Here is a 26845-nt window from a genome sequence, read left to right as displayed (position 1 = left end):
AATTAAGACAACAAAAGAAACCCTTAAGAAGTCTATAAAACTTTTTATTATATACATGTCAATTAATTATACAATGCAGGAATATTGATATCAAAAAAGATGAACCAACTTCAAAATTTCTAAGTTGATAGGAAAAAGTATTTGAAGCCCTGCACATGAGCCAAATTTTGATCTATTGATTTCAATGCTTCAACTGTATATGATAGAAAGTGGCATCTGCATCTGGTAACTTTCTTCATGCTTTTGCAATATAGAGTAAAACCTTAAGTATATATGTCTGCTCCACATGAGCAGGACAACTTTTAGAGAACAATCTTCCAATATTCAAACTAATATGTGTACCGGTAACACTAAATGCCTTAATCAAATGGAGGCTGGGGCATAAAACAAATCAATGCTATAACTAGTTTAATTCAATCTAAAATAATTAAAGTCCTATAGTAGTTCATTAACATATTCAAAAGAAACAGTCAATAAATTAAAAGAGGTGCATTTGATAAGGGTTCATACTGATAAAAGAAAATTTCACCATGACAATCCCAAATATTTCCTCTGTAAAAATTCTTACAAAGGATCACAATTCCAAATACAACATGTATTATATAAATAAAAATTCTTACAAAGGATCACTTCTAAATCCTATTTTCAAGAAACGTACTCTCTACAACGCCCACTAAATAAAGATGACAAAGGACCACACCTGTATTATTATGAAATAATAAGCTATTGTAACTAAGTGATGTAAATAAGATTTCAGACATAATATTACTTTTCTTAAATATCCTGCTTGTTAAAAGGGAAAATTTATTCAAGAAAACAGAACTCTTTAAGATTCAGATGCAGCTTGTTTAAATGTAGGCTACCAAAAAGACAAAAATCTTCTCTTCTTTACACTGTGAAATTTATGGTCACATGATTGACATGTGATGCATGTGTGCTTTTTATTTTTTTCCAAATTAAATGAAATTTTATTTTAAAGATTCGTTTTGAAATACAAATCTAGATTTTAGTGTATATAGTACAATTCATTGGACATCGCTTCTGAAGAATAATCAAGTCCTCAAACTGTTCATATAACAATAAAAGAAAATTTAGGATTTACTTACATGGAATTCAAAATACAATATCTAAAAATAAATCATTTTCACAGCCAAAGACTATAACATAAAAAAAATTAACAAGGTTTTAATATAGTAAAATTCTTTTTTCAACCGATTTACGACAAATCGGACATTCTGTCATTCTGTCTCCACACATCTGGCAAGTACCGTGACCACACAGAAATATCATGTTCTTCAAGCGATCCATACACACAGGACAACTAGTCTGGAAATAGAAATGTTACACGATAAGACAAGTAATTCAGAACAGAAATTTAATAATATATTTAATATGATATTCATCCACTCTCGACAGTTAAATTTTAAATATTTAAAACACTTGGGCAAGCCTCGCGTTTTAAATTTGAAAATTTAACGGTCTCGAGTGGATAAATATTGTATTACACTTGATGCAGTGGTAGAATCTATATATAATGTCAAAATGTAACTGTATGAAGTGTATAAAATATGTAAGTATTATATCAATGTTTCATTGAGTAATAAGACATTCTGGATGTTCTAACATGAGAAATGGAAAAAGCTCGTGTCAAACTTATCTATACATAATTTCTAAAATTAGACTATGATGTTGTATCTATATTTAACTATGAATCATCTTATTGTTAACTTCTATGTCTCTGTTGGAGAGTAGCCTGGCAATTTTACTACAACTTCTTATTTTAAAATTAACCATTTATACTGGCAATTATACTATGACTTTTTATTTTAAAATTAACCATGAGTCCTTAGTTTTTTTATCACACATTATTTTTACATGATCTTTGTTCTAACCTGATCCTTAATATCTTGTAATTGCTGTTGTAATTTCTGTACATCTTTGGTGGTATCTCTAGAACCATTGTTCATTATACCTGGTGGCTGAGGGGCTGGAGGTGCTGTAATCATACAAATATCATTAGGCAAAATTCATAAATACAAAGATAAAAGCATTGAAAAGTAATATCAACATTCACAGGAATTTAATGAATATAGATATAAGGAAGATTTGTGAAGGCAAGATTGTCAACTTTAACAGGACTTGCTACCAGTGCCTCATATTATGAAAACAATGGTACAAGACGGATTTTTTTTTCTCGAAAGCAGCATTTTTACCTCTCTGTAAAAAAGCTTAGCAGGGAAGGTTTTAAAATTAAAAAAGAATATTTTCTATATCTAGACAATTTTTTTCTTCATGATTTGCCTTGCTCACATAACCTTTATTTATACTGTTAGGTTTTGCATCCATCATACATGATGAAATTAAGAATCCTAGATGCACTGATTTGTTAAACCATGTTTTAAAATTGAACCAGTCTTACAAAGATTTTTTTTAATAAGGATTATATAATATGGATTCCTAATTATTGGTGGGATTCTTATTTTGGGGAAGATAAGATTGTAGGTGAGAAACGCCCTCTCTTTTGAAAAAAACTTCAATATAAATCTATCAGTATGGAGTTCTGTTTGCTGTTTTCAATAGGTTGCACCACTTCTAGTAAATATGATATCCTTCATCTTTCCTGGTTTGATATCCCCAAAAGATTCAGCATAAATCAAACAGAAAAAATTGAGTTCAGAAATGGACTATTTTATTTCATTTCATGTTTTACATAATACAAGACTGGTACCTCAAGGTATGTAGTTTTAAAGATAGATAATCCATGATGTGAAGATTAAAAACTGTTTCCCCACTAAATAAAAAATACTTTTAAAGTACATTTGTATAAAGATTCAATGTGTTTATTACAGTATTGATGATGCTTTTTAGTTACTTTTAAGGAATTAATACTTACGATTTCCACCACAGCATACAATAAATGGTACAAGTTTATCTATAGAAGATCGACACTGCACACATTTCTTCATCAATGCAGCACATCCTACAAACAAACTCAAAATTAAACATATTATTAATTACAAACGAAAGTGAACCAACGGCTGGTGAATCTGTAGTACGGTAGAGTCCATAAAGTGGATACCTCGGGTATGCAGGGTCGTTATGATAAAAAACATAAAATTTAGAGAGTCTTATAACAACAACACTTTAGGGACTGCTGCAGAAATTTATTGATCAACACATTTCGGTGCCTAGGGCACTGTCATCAGGATAAAAACAATACATCAACATTTTGTACTTCAGCATGATTTTATGTACCGGTATTGTTTTTATCCTGATGACAGTGCCCTAGGCACCGAAACATGTTGATCAATAAATTTCTGCAGCAGTCCCTAAAGTGTTGTTGTTATTAGATTCTCTACATTAAACATATTATTGTGGTATATATGTGGACTGGACAGCAGCAACTCCTTTACCATAAAGAATGTATGACAACTTTTTTTATCATTGCAGACATTTAATAAAAGGCTTTCATTTGAGTCTGTAAACATTAAGTTTCTTATATAGCTATTAGGAAAACTTTTATTATATCATATCAAATTTGGGTCACTTGATAATAAAGTCATTTTCTGTATTTGGTGGCTGTGGATTCCTTTATTTTCTAACTAGCTCTTTGAAATTTTTTTTCTCACTTCAATATCACTGTCAGAATTGAATGGTAGTATTTTACATTTATGGAGGATGGACCAAGATCCATCTGTTAATGTTACCATTGAACAATCTACTCTTACTATGACGTAATAACATAAGCATTGTGATGTTGAAAATTTAAGTCATAAAGGTTGATTGTGAAGGTCATCTATTGTCCTACAATTGAAATATTACCGTCTATCATGTTATCTTGAATTCTTACCGTCACAAGCACACATATGTGCACATGGCATAAACAATACTGAAGCCTTCTTGTCTGAGCACACAACACATTCTTCTATCTGTAAAACAAAACATTCTTCAAGGTCACTTTTAATATGTGACAGAATGACTTTACATATAACATATGACTAGCCCTTAATTGAAGCTGAAAGTGCCGCACACACATAAAATTAGGATGTCTTCCACTCCGTTCGGAAAAATAATATATTAAAATATCATTTCTTTTGAACGTAGAACACAAGCCTTTATACATTATTTATTGTTAAACATAAACTATTTCAAATTTGGAGATGTACCACATTAAACTGTCTTTCTCTGGCTACAAAGAAACCTTCTGCTGCGTACATTTTTATCCTTAGAAAGAATACAGACAAAGGAGTTCCATGATAGCAACAGTCAGAACCAAATCTATAACAGTACAATGGTAAAGCAGTAAAATTACCTTATGTCTAGATGTTACTGGTTCCTTACACATCAAACATTTCTTAACTCGAGGAGAACACAGGGAACAAGTAGCAACATGACCACATGGTCCAAATAATGTATCTCTCTTCAGATCTGAACACACCATACATTCTTGTAAGGACTCTTGGTCGTTACGAATAATCACAGTATTCTGTGGACCACTGGTTGGACTAAAAATTGAAATGAATAATTATCATGGAGGCATTTAAATACAATGTCTGAAAAAAAAATCATTTTTGAAACAAGCTTACAGATAATTCATATTTTATTGAATACTTTATTCTTGTATAAAAATAAAAACATGATTGCCAAGTGAGACAACTATCGACCATAGATCAAAGATGTGGATGTAAGCAACTATTGATCACTATAAGGCTTTTAACAATGAGGTCCACTTCTACCCACAAGAATGATCCCCACTAGTTAAACCAAGCTGGTTAGACATGCTCATATTCTTAGTGCTTTAGAATGCTTCAGATTTATCAAGTCTGCATACAAGCGCATAGAAAATTTGTAATTTGTGAACATTTAAATTTGTGCTTTATCAAAAATAATGAATCCATAATATCATCATTTCTATACTTTATTTATTATACCTGTTTTAAAGTATTAACATGTATCTGAACCTACCTATGTCTCTCTTTGTGACACTTAGCTAATGCCTTACAAAGATTGGGGTCAGGACAAAGGTCAAGAGGAGTTTGACCTTTTTTGTTCTTTATATTCAAATCAGCACCATTAGCAGCTAGGAAGCAGGCGATAGAAGCACTAGATTTCTTGTCAGCGCCTGGAGTTCCTAATCCCATTAATAACTAAATAGAAAATTATAAGTTTCATATATTACCGTGCAAAGTATACAAACATGTATTACCTCATATCAAAAATAAATTCTTTGTTCCCTCCATTATTTGAGAAGAAAAAAATAGTTTAAAAACAAAACTGAAAGCTTGAAAGCAATTCATTCCTTTCATTTTGTTTTAAAATTATTTTGCAAAATATTGTCATTCACTCATTTGACTGTAGGCAGCTGATGAAAAAGACAAATTTTGAGTGACCTTCAAGATTTTTTTCTAAATCATAAGCTGTGCTTCTATCATAATATGTGTACTGTACCACTACATATCTACTAAATAGTAAAATAAATTCAGTATTTGATCAGTATATGTTTACCTTGCCAACATCCTGCATATCTTGAAGTTGCCGTAGTTGTGACAGTGTGTGGTGTCTTAGAGCTTCATGAAGGGGTGTGTCACCATCTTTATCAGGGATATTCAGATTACAACATTCTCTAACCAATAACTACAATGACAATAATACAATTATAACTAAGTGCTATTCATAGGATGTTTTCCTACTTTTGACATTTGATACATTATTTTTTCTATTGAAATAAAAAATATAAGTTTTTTAGTCAATAATTCGTTCATTCTACAATATAAACACCAATCAAATAGCATTTAAGATACAAATATGAAACATGTTTTTGTCAAAATGCATACAAATATCACCTTGATCATGTTACGTAAAAATGGCCAATATTTCATGCTATATCTAAAACTAAATATAAATGTCATATCACTAGGGAAAAGTTTAAACAGCTGTTTTCTTAATAAAATTATCAATAACTAATTTTAATGCAACATCAATTGTAACGTTCATTTTGATTGGATAACATTACTACTTTTCATGGCATCAATTCACAATTAATGCTATAAACCAGATGCTCCACAGGGCGCAGCTTTATACGACTGCAGAGATTGAACCCTGAACGGTTGGGGCAAGTATGGACACCACATTCAAGCTGGATTCAGATCTAAATTTGGATTGTGATTAATTAGCTGACACAGCATAGGTTTCTGACACAGAATGAATGTGGTCTAATGAACTTAAAATATTTTTTTTGCCTTTGAGCAATTCACTATGCTGTTGAATATTAATCCTCTCAAAAAAATGTTTGAAGAAATTTTCTTCTTATTTATGAAATCTGAAATGAGAAAAATTTACCCCCCCCCCCCCATTTTTTTTTTCACATCCCCCTTTCCCTTTTTTCCAAAACTGATCTCAATTCAAATTTCTAATGGAGTTTGCAACAATAACTACTCATTTAAATACATCATAAAATATTAAAATGTAAAATAAAGTGCTTGTTATCACTGAATGGTAAAGATTGTTTTAATTTATCAGTTGGTAGTAAAAGTGAATATACATTGTATATTGTATAAAACAATGATTTAAGTTGATTCAACTACTATTCTGGACAAAGAAAGATAACTCCAATTGAAAATTTCTTGCTATTGCACAATATTGTGCAATTAGATATTTCTTGCTATTGCGCAATACTGTGCAATTGAAAATATTTGCTATTGCACAATACTGTGCAATTGAAGATTTCTTGCTATTGTGCAATACTGTGCAATTGAAAATTTCTTGCTATTGCAAAATACTGTGCAATTGAAGATTTCTTGCTATTGCTGAATACTGTGCAATTGAAAAATTCTTGCTATTGCACAATACTTAATATAATAATTTTGGATCCTGATTTGAACCAACTTGAAAACTGGGCCCATAATCAACCAGGTGCTCCGCAGGGCGCAGCTTTATACGACCGCAGAGGTCGAACCCTGAACAGTTGGGGCAAGTATGGACAAAACATTCAAGCGTGATACAGCTCTGAATTTGGATTGTGATCAAATTTTTGACATTACATGGGTTTTTTTACACAAAACAAATGTCAAGATTTTACAAATCAATTAAAGATTTCTTCTTCAAACTTATTTAAATCTAAAATTAAATAGTTGACACAGCATAGGTTTCTGACACAGAATGAATGTGGTCTAATGAACTTAAAAATTTTTTTTTGCCTTTGAGCAATTCACTATGCTGTTGAATATTAATCCTCTAAAAAAAATGTTTGAAGAAATTTTCTTTTTATTTATGAAATCTGAAATGAGAATAATTTAACCCCCCCCCCCCCCTCATTTTTTTTTCACATCCCCGTTTCCCTTTTTCCAAAACTGATATCAATTCAAATTTCTAATGGAGTTTGCAACAATAACTACTCTTTTAAATACATCATAAAATATTAAAATGTAAAATAAAGTGCTTGTTATCTCTGAATGGTAAAGATTGGTTGGTAGTAAAAGTGAATATACATTGTTTATTGTATAAAACAATAAAAAAAAACTTCATCAGCAACATTTAATATTGGCAAATTTCCAATAAATTTATTTACATAAAGTTATTGGCAAATAAAAATAGAAAATGACATCATAGTCATGTCTGGCAAATGTCCAACATACATTATCTAAAAACATTTTAGATAAGATCAGGAAAAAAAGCTTCATCAGCAACATTTTATATTGGCAAATTTCCAATGAAGTTATTTACATAAAGTTATTGGCAAATAAAAAAAGAAAATGACATCATAGTCATGTCTGGCAAATTTCCAACATATATTATCAACTACTATTCTATACAAAGAAAGATAACTCCAATTGAAAATTAATTGCTATTGCACAATATTGTGCAATTAGATATTTCTTGCTATTGTGCAATACTGTGCAATTGAAAATTTCTTGCTATTGCACAATACTTGATATGGAATCCTGATTTGGACCAACTTGAAAACTGGGCCCATAATCAAAAATCAAAGTACATGTTTAGATAAAGCATATCAAATAAGCCCAAAAATTTAATTTTTGTTAAAATCAAACTTAGTTTAATTTTGGACCCTTTGGACCTTAATGTAGACCAATTTGAAAACTGGACCAAAAATTAAGAATCTACATACACAGTTAGATTTGGCATATCAAAGAACCCATTTATTCAATTTTTGATGAAATCAAACAAAGTTTAATTTTGGACCCCCATTTGGACCAACTTGAAAACTAGGCCAATAATTAAAAATCTAAGTACATTTTTAAATTCAGCATATCAAAGAACCCCAAAGATTCAATTTTTGTTAAAATCAAACTAAGTTTAATTTTGGACCCTTTGGACCTTAATGTAGACCAACTGGAAAACGGGACCAAAAATTAAGAATATACATACATAGTTAGATTCTGCATATCAAAGAACCCCAATTATTCAATTTTTGATGAAATCACACAAAGTTCAATTTTGGACCCTTTGGGCCCCTTATTCCTAAACTGTTGGGACCAAAACTCCCAAAATCAAACCCAACCTTCCTTTTATGGTCATAAACCTTGTGTTTAAATTTCATAGATTTCTATTTACTTATACTAAAGTTATGGTGCCAAAACCAAAAATAATACTTATTTGGGCCCCTTTTTGGCCCCTAATTCATAAACTGTTGTGACCTCAACTCCAAAAATCAATCCCAACCTTCCTTTTGTGGTCATAAACCTTGTGTTTAAATTTCATTGATTTCTATTTACTTATACTAAAGTTATTGTGCGAAAACCAAGAATAATGCTTATTTGGGCCCTTTTTTGGCCCTTAATTCCAAAACTATTGGAACCAAAACTCCCAAAATCAATCCCAACCGTCCTTTTGTGGTCATAAACCTTGTGTCAAAATTTCATAGATTTCTATTCCCTTAAACTAAAGTTATAGTGCGAAAACCAAGAAAATGCTTATTTGGGCCCTTTTTGGCCCCTAATTCCTAAGATATTGGGACCAAAACTCCCAAAATCAATCCCAACCTTCCTTTTGTGGTCATAAACCTTGTGTTAAAATTTCATTGATTTCTATTTACTTTTACTAAAGTTAGAGTGCGAAAACTAAAAGTATTCGGACGACGACGACGCCAACGTGATAGCAATATACGACCAAAAAATTAAAATTTTTGCGGTCGTATAAAAATCTAAGTACATGTTTAGATTCAGCATATCAAAAAAGCCCAAAAATTCAATTTTTGTTAAAATCAAACTTAGTTTAATTTTGGACCCTTTGGACTTTAATGTAGACCAATTTGAAAACGGGACCAAAAATTAAGAATCTACATACACAATTAGATTTGGCATATCTAAACTGTTAGGACCAAAACTCCCAAAATCAAACCCAACCTTCATTTTATGGTCATAAACCTTGTGTTTAAATTTCATAGATTTCTTTTTACTTATACTAAAGTTATGGTGAGAAAACCAAGAATAATGCTTATTTGGGCCCCTTTTTGGTCCCTAATTCCTAAACTGTTGGGACCTCAACTCTCAAAATCAATCCCAACCTTCCTTTTGTGGTCATAAACCTTGTGTTTAAATTTCATTGATTTCTATTTACTTATACTAAAGTTATTGTGCGAAAACCAAGAATAATGCTTATTTGGGCCATTTTTGGCCCCTAATTCCTAAACTGTTGGGACCAAAACTCCCAAAATCAATCCCAACCTTCCTTTTGTGGTCATAAACCTTGTGTCAAAATTTCATAGATTTCTATTTACTTTTACTAAAGTTAGAGTGCGAAAACTAAAAGTATTCGGACGACGACGCCAACGACGCCAACGTGACACCAATATACGACCAAAAAATTTTCAAATTTTGCGGTCGTATAAAAAGCATGTGCAAGCACAGACGACATATGACAGCTTTTAAATGTATGTTTTAATGTTGTTTTCTATCGGATTTATTAGAATGGATATAACAATATTGTATTTTAAGCTCAGACGGCATCAATTGGTGATTTAATGGTGGCAAATACCTGTTTATTTGCTTCACAAACACATTGCCAGTAAACTTAATTTGTGACCATCAAATCACCAATTGATGTTGTCGGAGCTTAAAATACAATACAGTTATCTCCTAACTCCATAATGATAAAGAGATTTGTTGAATTCTTAATATCCAGTGGTAAATATTTCATGTCTATATAGGACGAAAACAAATAGACAACATATCAAATAAGTATGCTCTTCAATGGTTGGTTGAGTATTCCCACTTATTTTTAATTAGAAAGAGGAAGTTGGATAAGCGGAAAACATTTGGCATTAAAAACTGGATGTCTTTACAGGGAGTTGCACCCCTTAGTCCAAGAAACTCGGTCCAATCTAATTACATTAAGGATTCCCTCAGGGACAAATTCTAATGAAAACTAATGTATGCCATGTCCAGTCTGTGTTTTGTTAGAAGTGTTTCTGCTGTGTATCTGTCTGACGAGTTAAGCCTTTTCAACTGATTTATATAGTTTTTTCTGATGTTTGTACTGTAACGCAACTGTCCCATGATAGGGGAGGGTTGGCTCCTTCAAACTAGTTTAATCCAACCACATTCTGTACATGACTGTTCTATGTCAGGAGCCTGTATTTCAGTGGTGGTATTTGTTTCTGTATATCTTATTGTTTTGTACATAAATCAAGTAATTTTCGTGCTTGAATTGTTTTTACATTTTTCATTACTGGGCCTTTTATAGCTGACTACAAGGTATTTGTTTTATTAATTTTTGGAAGGCCATAAAGTGACTAATAGTTGTTAACATTTCTGTCATGTGGTCTCTGAGGGAGAATTGTTTCATTAGCAAGCATACACGTCTTCTTATTCTTATATCCAGAACATATTCTTTTATCACTTTACTAACACTATTCTAATCATGACTTAAGGAGACTTAATTGTTAGCTAGTAACGTTCAATTTTTGAGCATGTCAAAGTATGATATAGATATGAATGTGAACAACATGTATTTTTGTATAGCCTTAATTAAGTATAATAAATCCCTGGCAACCAGAGAAAACCAATCTTTCTAAGACTGCTAACTTTGAGATTATGTTCGAAATGCTAATGTTACTACAAAATGTAATAGAACTACCTGATGGTAGCTTTTTTGTTTGATAGAGGTTGTTTCTTATAACAATTTGACTGAACATAAGAGGCTTTGAAGCATCAAAACCAAAACGACCCACAGAGAATAGCAAAATTTATCTAACAACTAAGACTGGTGTCATGTGACTTTGATGGATGGATTACCTACCCTTACAATCTGTGTGTGTTGTCTTTCTACAGCTAAGTGTAAAGCTGTTTGTAGATTCACATTCTGTATATCCATGTTGGCTTTACCCTAAAACAAGAACAATATATTCTGATAATAGCATACTCACTACAGAAGAATTAGCTACCTACTATAATGGTAGTTTACCGTAATAAATGGAAATGTTGGTCAGATAATAACTGGTCGATACCATATCAAGTAAAACATCAGTGTAGCAAAGCCCAGGTCAAACATGACAAAATTTCATTTTTCTTCAAATAAATATTGTTTAAAAACATGCATATGAACCTTATTTACTGGTGCTTTGGACCTTTGTAAATGATGATGATGAATAGCTGTTTAACGTCCACCAGTAAATTAATATACATTTCCAGGATGAGAACATGTTAATGTTATATGAATATTAATTATGCTTTGTATTAGCAAAACACTGTGCCGAATTTTTAACATGCTAGTTCACATAGTAACTGTCTTCAGGAAGACATGTCCCCTTACCCGGACACATCATTCATACTCTGAACTGACCAGTTTTTGCTCTTACTTCTAAATGCTGTATGCTTGGCAAGAAGCAGCAAATACCAATTTTAAAGTCTTTAGTTTTATCCGGCAGGGGTAAGAAACCTGTGATCTCCCACTTTCGAGGCAAAAATTCTACCACCGTGTGGATACCTTTGTTAATGATACACTAAAATACTGGTATGTAATTCTGTGTGAAGAACAGCCCGTCTTTGTTAAAGCAACTACGCCTTCCTAAATATGTAGAAATCTTTGTCACTCGATAATTACGATAATTTCATACCTTTGATTCTTCATTTGGTATGTTAGAGTTGCTTCCCCTTGACTAAAAAACAAAAAAATAATCAAAGGGAAGTAAATCTAAAGAATAATTTTACAATTTTATAGAAACAGATAATATGGATTGTAACCATGAAGGCTTCAATATAAATACACAATAAAGAAGATGTAATTTGTTTATCTATCAAAAATATATTATTGCCTGTGATTAGGTACACAGCAGCACGATCAGTAAGGCTTTGAGAACCTTGTGGGAATTGTGTGATAAGAAATTGAATGAATATATCAACCTTATATCATTCTTAAAATATTTTTAAATAATGTTCTGTTTAGATTAAAGTGAATGTGTCTACACAATTTTGATAGGATATGAGCTGGACTAAAAAGATGAAATAAAATATGAGTCAGAAACAGAAACAATATAGAAATGTTATATATAATATGTTATAAAGTAGTGCTGAGATTTCCTAAATCACTACTTTATGACACATTATGTAAAACAATAGGTTAACAAATAATAAATATATAAAACATGTGTAAGTTTGACAAAGCTGGTAAGAAATGCTATTGTTAATTATACCTGATGGACAAGAAGTTCAGCGACTTCCACATGGTTGTTTAGAGCGGCTAGATGTAATGCTGTGTATCCATCGTCCTTCTTCTCATCAACAATCCAGTGTCTGGGTATCTTTGTCAGGAGTATTCTCATAGCACTGAAAATAGAGGAGAAATTTAAAGCAATTTATAGGTTCTGTTTCCATGACTATTTTAATAATAAATATTGTGGATGTCAATTAGAACATCTGGACTGCAAATTGCAGAAACTACAAAAAATTGTGTGATTATCATAAAAATCCTGTACATTGTCAATTAGAAATAATTCATATCTGTCAAAGTGCTTCTGTCTAAACTACATGAACATCATAAAGGGTAATTCCTATCTGTATCTCCTAATAATTATAGACATAATTCAGCATATTGTGAGTATGCAGATAACTACAAAATAATGAAACTAAATTAGTTAAAAGTCCCCTGTACTCTCAATTATAGGCCAATTTACACCAGTCTCACGAATTTATGAAATTTTGCATGTAATTAAAACATGAGAAACTGCGAATGAAAATTCAGAAAAATTATACATGTAACTTTTATACTTTCTGGTATATGGCAAAATATATATCTGGAAAATATAATCAGATATGTATTGAAAACACCTAAATACTGCTATAAGTTCAGCATTTTTTTATTGGAATTTCTAAGGGTTATCCAAGACATTTGGACATGTCTCACAAAAGTATAAAAGATATTACATGTCTTCAGTAATAGTTCTCTTTTTAAGAGGAATGTTTCTTGTATCTTTAACCTAAAAAAAGAATGGGATAAATATAAAAAAAAGTATGTAGTATGATTGCCAATGAGACAACTCTCCACAAGTGACTAAATGACAAAGAAATTTACAACTACAGGTCACTCACTGTACAGCCATCAACAATGAGCAAACCCAAAGTCATAGGAGCATAACATGTAAATTGAAGTGAATCAAATGTTTGGAAATTGTGACATATTTTATTGGGGAAAAAAGTCTTTTATATACTTCAACATGTTTAACAGGAACAGACTTAACCAGAACTTAACTAAAGACAGACAGACAAAGACAGAGGATAGAAACACTATATTGGTTTCTCGTTTCATGGCAGAGGTACAAATTTCAACAAAATTTATAAATGAGAATTTGCTTTGGGACACACACTAAAAGAAGATGTTGGTCTGTTAAACTTGACTGTTCATTAATATCTGAAGAGATTTATCAAGCATGTGCTATTCATCAGCCTTATCAATTATAATCTATTTGACTGGGGAGGAAAGATTTTGCTTGCTTTTATTTTGATTAGTAATCAACAGTTATCTCCCCTATAAAGTTTTTTTAAGACTTATTTTTTTTTAACTTCCCCTAAGCCTGTAGGGTAATTCCAGCATGAAAAGAAGAAGAAAACACTGTAAAAAAATTAGAATTATTTATATCAAAAAGATCTGTGATGTTTCCTCACAAAATAATGGCAACATAAATAAAGTTTATCTTTGGTAAGGAACATGAATAAAGTTTTTAAAGATCCTTTAACTAGTTCATTGTTGGTTAAGACAGCATTTTAGTTGTGCCATATTAAACAGATATGAAAGTGTGATTATTAATCAAGAAGGTGGGAATTTTGGCTCCATAAAACATCTTATAATCTGTGATTATTCTTTGAAGCCATCAAAACATGACAGGTTAATAGCTTTTTGTTGATTTTTGTATCTTAGTGTTGACTTTTCAGGTTTTTTTCTGTGCTTGATTTTGGAAGCTTAGAATAAGCATTATGATTATAATACTTAAGTAGAGAGAGATGATTAACCTATATTGTAATATAAAGGTGCTCTTATAATGGTAACACTTGTATTCCTTATTCATCATGAATGAAAAAATGAAGGAAAAGAAGACAAGATAAACCTGTAGATTTGACAATGAAAATCTGAAAAATTTTCTCATGTCAGAAAAAAAAACTAATTTCTAATGATATACAATGTATCAGAACTGCAATTGCACAACAATATTTGCCAATATTTGATGCATTTTAACATAGCAGGTTTGAGTCCTTTAAAATTTACAAGCTACTATGTCAGGAAGAAATCTATTTTTAGTTAATTTAATGAGGAGTAGTACCAGTATAAAATTCATGTATTTCTGTTGTTTTTTTTTCTGTAACCACAACTCAAATATTGGTCTACAATTAATAGTCATAAGATGAAGATCAAAGAAAACGAGTTTTCAACAAGACACTCTTAACATTTCATTTTAACTGAACATGATCAAACACATCATTTTCTCAATTTTTTTGCACTGAAAAAATGTGCATAAAACATTGCTACATCATAAAGTGATCATCCTAAGACAAAAATGTCAAAACCACAAGAGAGGAAATACTACGTCATATTATTGGATAAAGATTTATCATGACCACATCAATGTGGATTCCCTTCTTGATTGGGAAACCCTATAGAAAAAAAGCAGACATTTCTAATTATGGATCAGATATCTCTACAGACCCTCACTCAATCAAACAATCAAGTTACCATGGAAACCTGTTGGTTATATTGATCAGTGTGTTTTTATACACAGTGGTTATATCATTAACAGCTAGAAATTCTGATCCCCAATGATAACAGTACAGCAGGCTCTCTTTGGATAATTTTTTTACCATCAAATTTCTTTTTATTCAACAAAATTTCATTAAGTAGAAAATTGATTTTCTTTAAATTTGTGATTGCGATTTTTTCTGTTTGTGCTGTCTGTCTGAGACAGGGAGAATGTCGATAATTGTCTACTGTAAGATAATAAAGTCTTGTTAGCTTAAAACTGCTGATTCTACTTCAAATCTCCATTTATATTACCAAAGTTACAATGCCAAAAGCTTCCTGTGGAGGCTCAGAAAGATTTTATGACAATTTTGGTATTTCCTATTAACCTTGTGTGACACATAAATAAATGAGTAAATTGATGAAGGTTCTGTGTAGGTTGGAATAGCAGCATGCATTTGGAAAACAAGTTAATTTTTGTGAACCTTTAATTTAAGACCTCTGACATGGATACAAGACATGATGCTTGACATCTTTTATATGTAGCTTTTCAACATTAGTTTTGTGCATGTTCTTAATTCACTCAAAGGAATATGTTATTCCAAGGAGGTTATATGAGAAGTTTCTCTCTCCTCATATAACCTCCATGGTCAAATATTTTCAATTCAATATCAAAATTCCATGCTACTTATGATTTCTACAAAAATAATTCTGATAAACATCTTGAAATGATTTCACCTGAACTTTTTTTTACTTTCTTGCTCACTTAGAATATGACATCAATTAGAAGTCTGTCACATTTGTTTTTTCATAAATCAGAGCCTTGGTTTTCAAGTATGATTTTTAGATGTGTAGGTCTTTTATAGCTTACCATAAGGTTTTGCTAATTGTTGAAGTCACCTACAGTTGCTTACATCCACATCAATGTGTGCACAGTACAAAATTGTAGAATTGGAAATTAAACAAGCATTCTGTGAGTATTGCGTGGCAATACATAGTCCATAGTCACCTACCAGTTCTAAATTCATTGTTTTGGAACACAATGCTAACTTGGTCTATAACTTGTCATGGTGTCAACTATATACATGTAACAAATATCAAGTCAATATCTTCAAGGCTCAAGCATGTGTTGAAAACTGATAATTTAAGTGAATTTTCTAAGTTCAAGGAACAAAACTCTGCACATAATTATCAGACCAGAACAAAATTCTAACTTGATCTGTAACTTGTCATGATAAAACAATATACCAAATATCAAATCAATATCTTTAAGCATGAAGAAAACGATGCAAAAAAAAAATTGTGTTCGTATAAAAAGTGTGGAAAACTGATTTGACGGACTGAAGTATGGACAGATGGACTAAAGTCCCTTTCGACTTCATTGGTAGAGGACTATTAACACTATAAAGTGTATTCTCCAGCTTTTGTCAATTGCTATTTGTTATTCAACTAGAGGCTCTAAAGAGCCTGTGTCGCTCACCTTGGTCTATGTGACTATTAAACAAAGGAAGCAGATGGATTCATGACAAAATTGTATTTTGGTGATGGTGATGTGTTTGTACATCTTACTTTACTGAACATCCTTGCTGCTTACAATTATCTCTATCTATAATGAACTTGGCCCAGTAGTTTCAGTGGAAAATGTTAGTAAAAATTTACAAATTTTATAAAAATTGTTGAAAATTGACTACAAAGGACAATAACTCCTTAGGGGGTCAATTGACCATTTCGGTCACATTGACTTATTTGTAAATCTTACTTTGCTGAACATTATTGCTGTTACAGTTTATCTCTATCTATAATAATATTCAAGACAATAACCAAAAACAGCAAAATTTCCTTAAAATTACCAATTCAGGGGCAGCAACCCAACAACGGGTTGTCCGATTCATCTGAAAATTTCGGGGCAGATAGATCTTGACCTGATAAACAATTTAACCCCATGTCAGATTTGCTCTAAACCCTTTGGTTTTTGAGTTATAAGCCAAAAACTGCATTTTACCCCTATGTTCTATTTTTAGCCATGGTGGCCATCTTGGTTGGATGGCCGGGTCATCGGACACATTTTTTAAACTAGATACCCCAAAGATGATTGTGGATAAGTTTGGATTAATTTGGCCAAGTAGTTTCAGAGGAGAAGATTTTTGTAAAAGATTACTAAGATTTACGAAAAATGGTTAAAAATTGACTATAAAGGGCAATAACTCCTAAAGGGGTCAACTGACCATTTCGGTCATGTTGACTTATTTGTAAATCTTACATTGCTGAACATAATGGCTGTTTACAGTTTATCTCTATCTATAATAATATACAAGATAATAACCAAAAACAGCAAAATTTCCTTAAAATTACCAATTCAGGGGCAGCAACCCAACAACAGGTTGTCAGATTCATCTGAAAATTTCAGGGTAGATACATCTTGACCTGATAAACAATTTTACCAAATGTCAGATTTGCTCTAAATGCTTTGGTTTTTAAGTTATAAGCCAAAAACTGCATTTTACCCCTATGTTCTATTTTTAGCCGTGGCGGCCATCTTGGTTGGTTGGCCGGGTTACCGGACACATTTTTTAAACTAAATACCCCAAAGATAATTGTGGCCAAGTTTGGATAAATTTGGCCAAGTAGTTTCAGAGGAGAAGATTTTTGTAAAAGATTACTAAGATTTACGAAAAATGGTTAAAAATTGACTATAAAGGGCAATAACTCCTATATGGGTCAACTGACCATTTTGGTCATGTTGACTTATTTGTAAATCTTACTTTGCTGAACATTATTGCTGTTAACAGTTTATTCTATCTATAATAATTTTCAAGATAATAACCAACCAGATGCTCCGCAGGGCGCAGCTTTATACGACCGCAGAGGTTGAACCCTGAACGGTTGGGGCAAGTATGGACACAACTTTCAAGCTGGATTCAGCTCTAAATTTGGACTGTGATTAAATAGTTGACACAGCATAGGTTTCTGACACAGAATGAATGTGGTCTAATAAACTTAAAATGTTTGTTTTGCCTTTGAGCAATTTACTATGCTGTTGAATATTAATCCTCTCAAAAAAATTGAAGAAATAGCAATAACTACTCATTTAAATACATCATAAAATATTAAAATGTAAAAAAGTGCTTGTTATCACTGAATGGTAAAGATTGTTTTAATTTATCAGTTGGTAGTAAAAGTGAATATACATTATATATTGTATAAAACAATGATCTAAGTTGATTCAACTACTATTCTGGACAAAGAAAGATAACTCCAATCAATTGAAAATTTCTTGCTATTGCACAATATTGTGCAATTAGATATTTCTTGCTATTGCGCAATACTGTGCAATTGAAAATATTTGCTATTGCACAATACTGTGCAATTGAAGATTTCTTGCTATTGCTGAATACTCTGCAATTGAAAATTTCTTGTTATTGCACAATACTTAATATAATAATTTTGGATCCTGATTTGGACCAACTTGAAAACTGGGCCCATAATCAAAAATCTAAGTACATGTTTAGATTCAGCATATCAAAGAAGCCCAAGAATTCAATTTTTGTTAAAATCAAGCTAAGTTTAATTTTGGACCCTTTGGACCTTTATGTTGACCAATTTGAAAACGAGACCAAAAATTAAGAATCTACATACACAGTTAAAATCGGCATATCAAAGAACCCCAATTATTCAATTTTTGATGAAATCAAACAAAGTTTAATTTTGGACCCTTTGGGCCCCTTATTCCTAAACTGTTGGGACCAAAACTCCCAAAATCAATCCCAACCTTCCTTTTGTGGTCATAAACCTTGTGTTTAAATTTCATTGATTTCTATTAACTTATACTAAAGTTATTGTGCGAAAACCAAAAATAATGCTTATTTGGGCCCTTTTTTGGCCCCTAATTCCTAAACTGTTGGAACCAAAACTCCCAAAATCAATCCCAACCTTCCTTTTGTGGTCATAAACCTTGTGTCAAAATTTCATAGATTTCTATTCACTTTTACTCAAGTTAGAGTGCGAAAACTAAAGAATATTCGGACGACGACGACGACGCAGGACGACGACGATGACGACGCCAACGTGATAGCAATATACGACGAAAAATTAAAATTTTTGCGGTCGTATAAAAACAGTAAAATTTCCTTAAAATTACCAATTCAGGGGCAGGAACCCAACAACGAGTTATCCGATTCATCTGAAAATTTCAGGGCAGATAGATCTTGACCTGATAAACAATTTTACCCCATGTCAGATTTGTTCTAAATGCTTTGGTTTTTGAGTTATAAGCCAAAAACTGCATTTTACCACTATGTTCTATTTTTAGCCATGGCGGCCATTTTGGTTGGTTGGCCGGGTCACCGGACACATTTTTTAAACTAGATACCCCAATGATGATTGTGGCCAAGTTTGGTTTAATTTGGCCCAGTAGTTTCAGAGGAGAAGATTTTTGTAAAAGTTAACGCAGGACGACGACGGACGACGACGACGCCGGACGCCGGATGCCAAGTGATGGGAAAAGCTCACTTGGCCCTTCGGGCCAGGTGAGCTAAAAATCAGAACATGGTGTCATTGTGCAACTGTTGAAAAAAGTTCACCTTCTCATATCAAACACTGGAACCATAATGTTTGTACAATATGGTAAATGACACATAATCTCAAGCAATCCTACTAAGTATGAGAGATTCCTGTCAAAGGGTCTCAAAGGATTTGTGTTAAAAAGATGTCTTTGTTGAAGTAAAAGTTCCAGAACTCAAATAAAACAGTCTTCACGACGAGTGGCAGCCCAGGCAGCCCAGGCTGGTAAAATTGCTCTCGGGCCTGTGAAAATCAGACCTACAGGCCAACAGAATCTAACTAAAAAATTTCAAAAATTGATCCGCGGGCCTGTAGATTTAGCAGTTCAGCGTGAAGACTGATAAAATGGTCAAATCAAAATAACAGTAAAATATGGACAACTGTAATACTGTATGAGAGCTTTCTATCAAAAGTATCAGAACTGTTGTTTTAATAAAGTGCCATTGTAATTAAATGGTCCAAAAATGGTCTAAGTCCAATAACTCCTGAAAAATGGTCAACTTAAAATGACAGCATACATTTATATTTGTTTCATCACATAATGGCAACACTCCTAATAGATATGCAGATTGTCTATTAAACATTCTCTGGGGTGTTTTGTTCACAAGGTTTCATTGTGGTAGGATAAACCTAAAAGATGTCAAGGTAACATAACTCCTGTAAAAATACTACCATCAAATTGAATAACAAATGATGGCAAGCAATCCAAACAGACAGAGATCCTTACCATACATAAAAGGCAAAGGACAAAAAAAGAGTAAAGAAAAAATAATAAGATGAGGAATTGGTCATCTTTTATATATGGTATGAAAGTTATATTCTGTTATAAAATGTGTCAGCATCTACACAGTTATAATTCGATGATTTCACATTAAAACCCAAGACAGAAAGCAAATATTTCTTTTCCTGGTAAATAAATGATAGTTGAGCCAACAAATATTTGCTCATTGACCTCTCAGCTATGAACCAATTGATATTATATTGGCAATTTATTTCATATCTAATCTACCATCCAATAAATCCCTAATTTGTTATGTATATGACATTCACAATTACTTCACAGAATCTTACAGACAGTTTTAAAATTATTGACCTATTGATGTATTCTAAGCTGTAAGCAGAAACATAATATTTGCACTGTTTTTTATGCAGATGAATAACATTTAATTCCCTAAGCTCTAGTAATTGTCTTTCTTGTTATTGATACACAGATTCCAAGTCACTGTCGGAACTAGATTTGTCAATATTACTTCCCTGCAGGCAAAGTGAAAGTAGAGTGACAGCTGAACCAGAATCAGACATCTTCTGATGATCAATAAAATGGCTACCATCATGTTACGCTCATGGTCAATAACCAAAACTACACAACTATTACTAATACCATACAGTCAATAAAACAATGACAAATTGTTTAATGTTTCCCAATCCAATTCCCATATCCACTATAAATTCTATAATGGAATTGTGGATGCCATGAACAAATAATATTGGCTATTTTAAATGAATTTTTAATTTTTTCTGAAAATTTCTTTCAAAAAAGGTTACAATTACAAATTTATCTTGTGAATTTCAATTCTTGTACTTAGACATCTTACTAGGCATATAATTTAGTTACACACGCTAAAAAGATGTATGTTACTAAAATAATTAAAATGGAGATAGATTACATAAAAACCAATGCTACAAACATATGTCTATGAATAAAAAAAGCAAAAAAAATGTTGAAATATATCTATATAATTTTTTTATAAAAATAATCCCCAATATGGACAAATATAAATTATGCAGTTCATTTGACACACTGAGCACTTAGTTTCACGATCATCAAATGGCTTTCAATCCCACATCAATTTTTTATCATTAAGAATGTTGCAAAGATTTTGTGCACAGCAGAACCTATTGGCTTAAACACCCACTATTCACAATGGGTAAAAATATGACAATGATCACTGAAAATCAAGTTCATTTCAGTTGAATGAATTGATGACCGATACCACATAATATCATTTCTAACATGTGTAATGTTTGAATTGATCCGAGGATGGGGTACCAGACGTTCCTAGATGATTGGAAAATATTCAACAAGTGATGACTTTTTATCCTGACACAGTAAAATACCTGCGGTGAGTATTGATTGATTAAACCTTAATCGTTATATTAATTATTGATAAGTATTGTAGATGAGGAAATCAAAGGAAAAACATCTGATAATGACCTATTATTATGTCTATACTACCGATCAGAATTCGTCGTCAACCTACTCGAGATGATAATGAATATAAGGGAAAAAAATAATTTTCTACTTATCAGTTCTCTCCCTTCATATTTAAAACTGTTTTATCCAATTATGAAATGAACATAAAAGGTATACAAAGAGGTCCCTAGATGCCTCATTTTGGACATTATTTTTTTATTTTAAACTTTCGCTGCATTATGAATATGATTGTATGCCTTACATTTGACATACATTTTTTTCTTCAAATGGATGATAATCTAATATTACAACGGTTTTGCATTTATCAATTATCTAATGAAAACAGTTATTTTAGTGTTATCTCTTAGGAACTACTCTATACTGACATATTACATCTAATTTCCTAAAAAAATCCATTAAGTCTGACCATAATTCAACAATGATCTTACCAAAAATAATAAACCATTTTCTTTTGTCTAACAGGTTCCACATCATAATTTTTTTTTTACATTAAAACGGTTGTTATATTGTATAAAATGTTTGTTACCAAGTTAGTTGTTTGTGTTTCTCAATTAATCTTCATGTTGTACAATATATCAATGCATGCACCATATTCAAATCAGAAAACAAAAGGAGCACACAATGCCATTTTGTTAGATTTTTTAAAATTTTATAGATTTGAAATATTGAGAACAAAATCGACCTTTGTTTAGAAATTGGTAACATTGTATGAAAATTTTATTATACAAATTTATCTTAATGAGGTACCATAATCTAATATCTGTTAAGCTAGGAATAAAAAGAATGAAGAACAGATCGGACTGAGAATGCTTGTGTTCAGTGGTATCAAAATGTCACACAATTTAGAAGCAATATGTATTTCCAAATGGAAACTTATTTGGTCATACACAATGCCATAGGTCCTGAAACAATATCTCCAAGGTCTTATGAATGTACTTCTGGCATTTAAAAATGTATTGGTAATTCAGGAGAGTGATTACTGTGTAATAAGGGACGACATCAAAAGATCGATGTAGGATAAAAAACTTAAATCAAATAGTTTGGGGGGGGTTAAAATTATGCAAGTTTTGTATATCTAAAATCAATTTTTACATATATCCCTATTGGTAAATCAATTTTTCCCAAATTAAGTTAAGAGGGGGGGGGGGATGGGGGGGTCAGTGAAAAAACTATGTGAATTAAGTTTTGTATCCTACATTGAACTTTTGATGTCGTCCCTAACTGTGTAGTTCATCAATTCTGAATAATATATTGAAAATTAAACTGTTGCCATTTTTTTCAGTCTGTTGCAGTCAGGCATGTTTCATTGCTATACTTCTCAAGCCCCCTGAAATCTAGTGGCAAGATATTAACTAGTAAACATGCTAATTATTGTTACAGAAAATTTGCCAGTTTTCCCAACAGGTCACATGAAGACAATAATTTGTGGACAAGGAAATCTTAGTAGTTATGTCCTCCTTTTGATTTGCATGAATCATAATTGACTGGAGCACCCCTTTTTAGTAAATTTTCTTACAGAATTTTCAAACTCTCCCTTTAAGGTGGTACCTAACACTGCAGGGAGATAACTCTGTAAAATCAGCTAAATGTTTTAATTACGTTGTATTGTTAAGGGAATATTAATCTTCTCAATGATCAAAATAAGTGTTTGTCAAACTGCTATATAACCAGTGTAATTTTTCTGATAAAACGGTTGGTTCAAATTTTTTGAAATTTTGACATTTTTGTAAAAGGGTCAAAGTAAATACTTTGTCAAAATTTTAAGAAAATTAAACGAGCCAAATTAATTTTAGTTAAAGTGTTGGGTACCACCTTAAAGAATATTTATAATTGTACACACAAAACCATTTCAATGGCTGTCTTGAGAATCAAACTAAATTAATTTGATAGCCTTTAGCCTTGTTATTTGGAAACTGACCTAATCAATAAAATATTTAGACAAAACTGTACATAGTTGTTCATTTTCGCCATCAATTTGTTGTATTTTACAGCTGTTCTATCTATTTCTGTTCTAAACATATTGTGGAAATGCAATATTTACATTATCCTTTATTTCCAGATTGTATAAATGTAAGCTGTTCTCTACCAGAAGTGAATATATTCAGAAAGACCAAGGAGGTAATATTAGAAGGAGAGAGGACGAAAGACGATAATTACACATAAAATGTTACAGACTTTTCTGTAAGTGGGTGTTAATTACTTGAGATAGACTCTGTCACAGAGGGAGATTTTGTCCTAATTACATACCCGAGTAAGAAAGGAAACGCCCGAGGTGTCATAAACTGACCGGAAATATAATTATTAACATATTAATACGATTTTTTTGTGATATTTTTTATTAAGTAATTAAAAATTAAAATTTTATGTTTAAAGTTAACTTCTAACCAATAGAAATGAAACGAATATCTGTCTCATTGCCGTCAATGTTTTTAATTTTAATTTTTAACGTCAATGGCAAGCACTTTTACGTTGTTCCCGATAAATTTCTCTATGTTTCAATTGCAAATATTCTTTTTGGTCGTTACCGGTCACCGTAACTAAAGTACTTTACATAATTGTATATTTTCTATGATTATTATCTGCCAATTCTCATCAACAGGAATTGACAGGTGAAGCGAAAATATTTGTTTAAAGCAATGTAGTGTTGAATAAAAACTGCACACTAACTTCCTTTAAACCCTCATAACTTTGTCATTTCTTTGTCTTTTTTTCACGGTAGACAGACGATTGATTTTGAAATTACGCGTCCAATCTTTTTCCATATCATAAGCACCTATATACTGCATTGTTACCAAAAATACACCTGAACTTTAACGAAACACTCACTGATAACAACCACGTGACATATGCGATTTGTCTATTAGCCCGAACTGCTGGCGGTAACAGCCCGGTACATCAGAGGGCCATGTCAAGTGGGTGATAAACATGTCGGTTTCTTTATATTTTTATCATTTTTCTCTGATCGAACTGCTATCCTGGGGATGTTAATTTTGTATCAAGCAGAGTGTTCACTCTCCTTCTAATATAACCTCCTTGGAAAGACCATGGAAGTAATATTTAAAAGGAATAACATCGACTAATTAGCATGTATTAACGGCCTGCAGAGCCCTGTACTAAAGTCATATGATTTTATCCAATTATAGTCTCAGCGGTAAGATCCCTTTGGTTACTATCTGTGATACCGGGGTTGTAAAATGGCATCTGGAATTTCTTATCAGTCACGTGTTAAATCCGAGGTTTATTATTACTGAGAAGGTGGCACTGTATCATATACAATCTCTACCTTCAGATGAAGTCGTATGATGTAAAAAACTTGAAAAACGGACGAGAATTGTTCAAACTACAACAGTTTAGCATGGAAAATTGTATTTAATTTAGCATATTTTTGCTATTTACCGTTTGTTTTAAACTGTTCTAAAAGTATTTTCCGGTTAAAAGCGGATCCCGTATTAAACAGTTAAATACCGATGAATCAATCAGGTTTCACATGATGTTGAACAAAATAATGTAGGCAAATGTAGACATAGATTTGTTTACTGTTGAAATGTGCAAGGTTTATCGAGATGAAAAAGAAGGATATTTACTTTCAAGTATTCTAAATTTATGTATATGTCATAAATGTCATTGATTACATTATTGAAACTGGACAACTAACATGGGGATAATATTTTTGTAAATATATATATATTTTTTTAAATTATAAAAATTATAACAAACCGACGAAATGGGCTTAAAATCTATCTGTCTTACGGCAAATTAATTTTTACACAAATTAGTTTATGTATCAAGAACTTAAATTGAAGGATAGAATCGTTTAGAATTGTGAATATTTTAAATGACTAATACACGAAAGACTTAGATTTTTCATATTTAATAAAGGGGGTCCAAACGTATTTTTTGTACAATCATCTTCTTAACTTACGGAAATGTTTTTTTTAACTGTATGTAAATATTAAAATTGAAAATGACCCAGCCTTGTTCTCCAATTTCGTATGTGATAGGTGTCGGTTTAAACTATTAAGACTCAAACTAACCAAAAATAAGAAAAAATTGTACTAAAATAAAAATTGAACGAAAGACTCTATTCGGCAGCGTACATCAACGGAATGTAACGAATGGACTATTTGGGTTACCTCGCACGTATATACGACAAAAGCTTGTCTGTTCGTAATTCTCCGGGAACACGAAAATGACCGATAAGTGTCTGTGATTTGATCGATCACATGCGGAGAATCAACTTCCATGCCAGCTATTGAACCAATTAACGAGTTATCGAAAGATGGGCGGTAACGCAGATGAAACCTTTGAAGTGACGACGATGTTATTCCTTTCAATATTACTTCCATGGAAAGACTAACTAAATAATGTGGAGGCCACTAAATAATTGGCAGAATTTGAGGTGATTTTTGTTCTTAAAAAATATTTTGTTGGAGCATTTTTTCTGTTTTTCACTGTACTTTAAATGACACATCACTGCACCCTCCAATATTTTACCTCATTTACTTTATTATGCATATTCAATGAAGTGTGCATCATAGCATAAAATAAAAAATTTCCTTAAATCTAAATTTTAAGTCCAAAAAACACATCTTGCCCAAGATGTAAAATCATGAGTTTGTTCTCTATCTTTTATAGTCTAACTTCAATCACATTTCACGTTTCCTGAGCACTAATTGTAAAAATAACAATACTATATATCACTTTGAATAATTTTTAGTTAAATCTGATAGAAAGTGATAATAATTAAAACAAATGAAAATACTTATTTATCATAAAGTTTGGTAAGTGGAGTAAAAGTATTAATGGAGGAAAACAGCTGTGCTTTTATCTTTAATTAGAAAAACTTATTTTTAGCAACTATTCTAACTTGATGGTACATTTATATCT

General features: G+C 31.7%; 1 protein-coding gene across 4 annotated transcripts in view; it reads right to left on the bottom strand.

Moving 5' to 3' along the window:
- Positions 1–938: 938 nt before the first annotated feature.
- The window catches only part of LOC143046335 (E3 ubiquitin-protein ligase MIB1-like), a 66226-nt gene continuing 40319 nt past the window's right edge, over positions 939–26845 (bottom strand). For 2 of the 4 annotated variants that reach the window (XM_076219449.1, XM_076219467.1), the window contains exons 14-23: positions 12650–12782; positions 12074–12115; positions 11257–11343; positions 5506–5634; positions 4966–5147; positions 4313–4505; positions 3851–3929; positions 2894–2980; positions 1893–1996; positions 939–1326 (exon numbers count right to left, since the gene is read on the bottom strand). In XM_076219449.1, coding sequence (XP_076075564.1) covers positions 1186–1326; positions 1893–1996; positions 2894–2980; positions 3851–3929; positions 4313–4505; positions 4966–5147; positions 5506–5634; positions 11257–11343; positions 12074–12115; positions 12650–12782 — 1177 coding nt within the window. In that variant the 3' untranslated portion in view covers positions 939–1185. The remainder of the gene's footprint in view (positions 1327–1892; positions 1997–2893; positions 2981–3850; positions 3930–4312; positions 4506–4965; positions 5148–5505; positions 5635–11256; positions 11344–12073; positions 12116–12649; positions 12783–26845) is intronic. The other 2 variants (XM_076219458.1, XM_076219474.1) reach the window with 1 other exon arrangement.

The sequence above is a fragment of the Mytilus galloprovincialis genome, chromosome 1 (genome assembly GCF_965363235.1).
Source record: "Mytilus galloprovincialis chromosome 1, xbMytGall1.hap1.1, whole genome shotgun sequence".
Classification (NCBI taxonomy): domain Eukaryota; kingdom Metazoa; phylum Mollusca; class Bivalvia; order Mytilida; family Mytilidae; genus Mytilus; species Mytilus galloprovincialis.
This window is presented reverse-complemented; position numbering and strand designations above follow the sequence as displayed.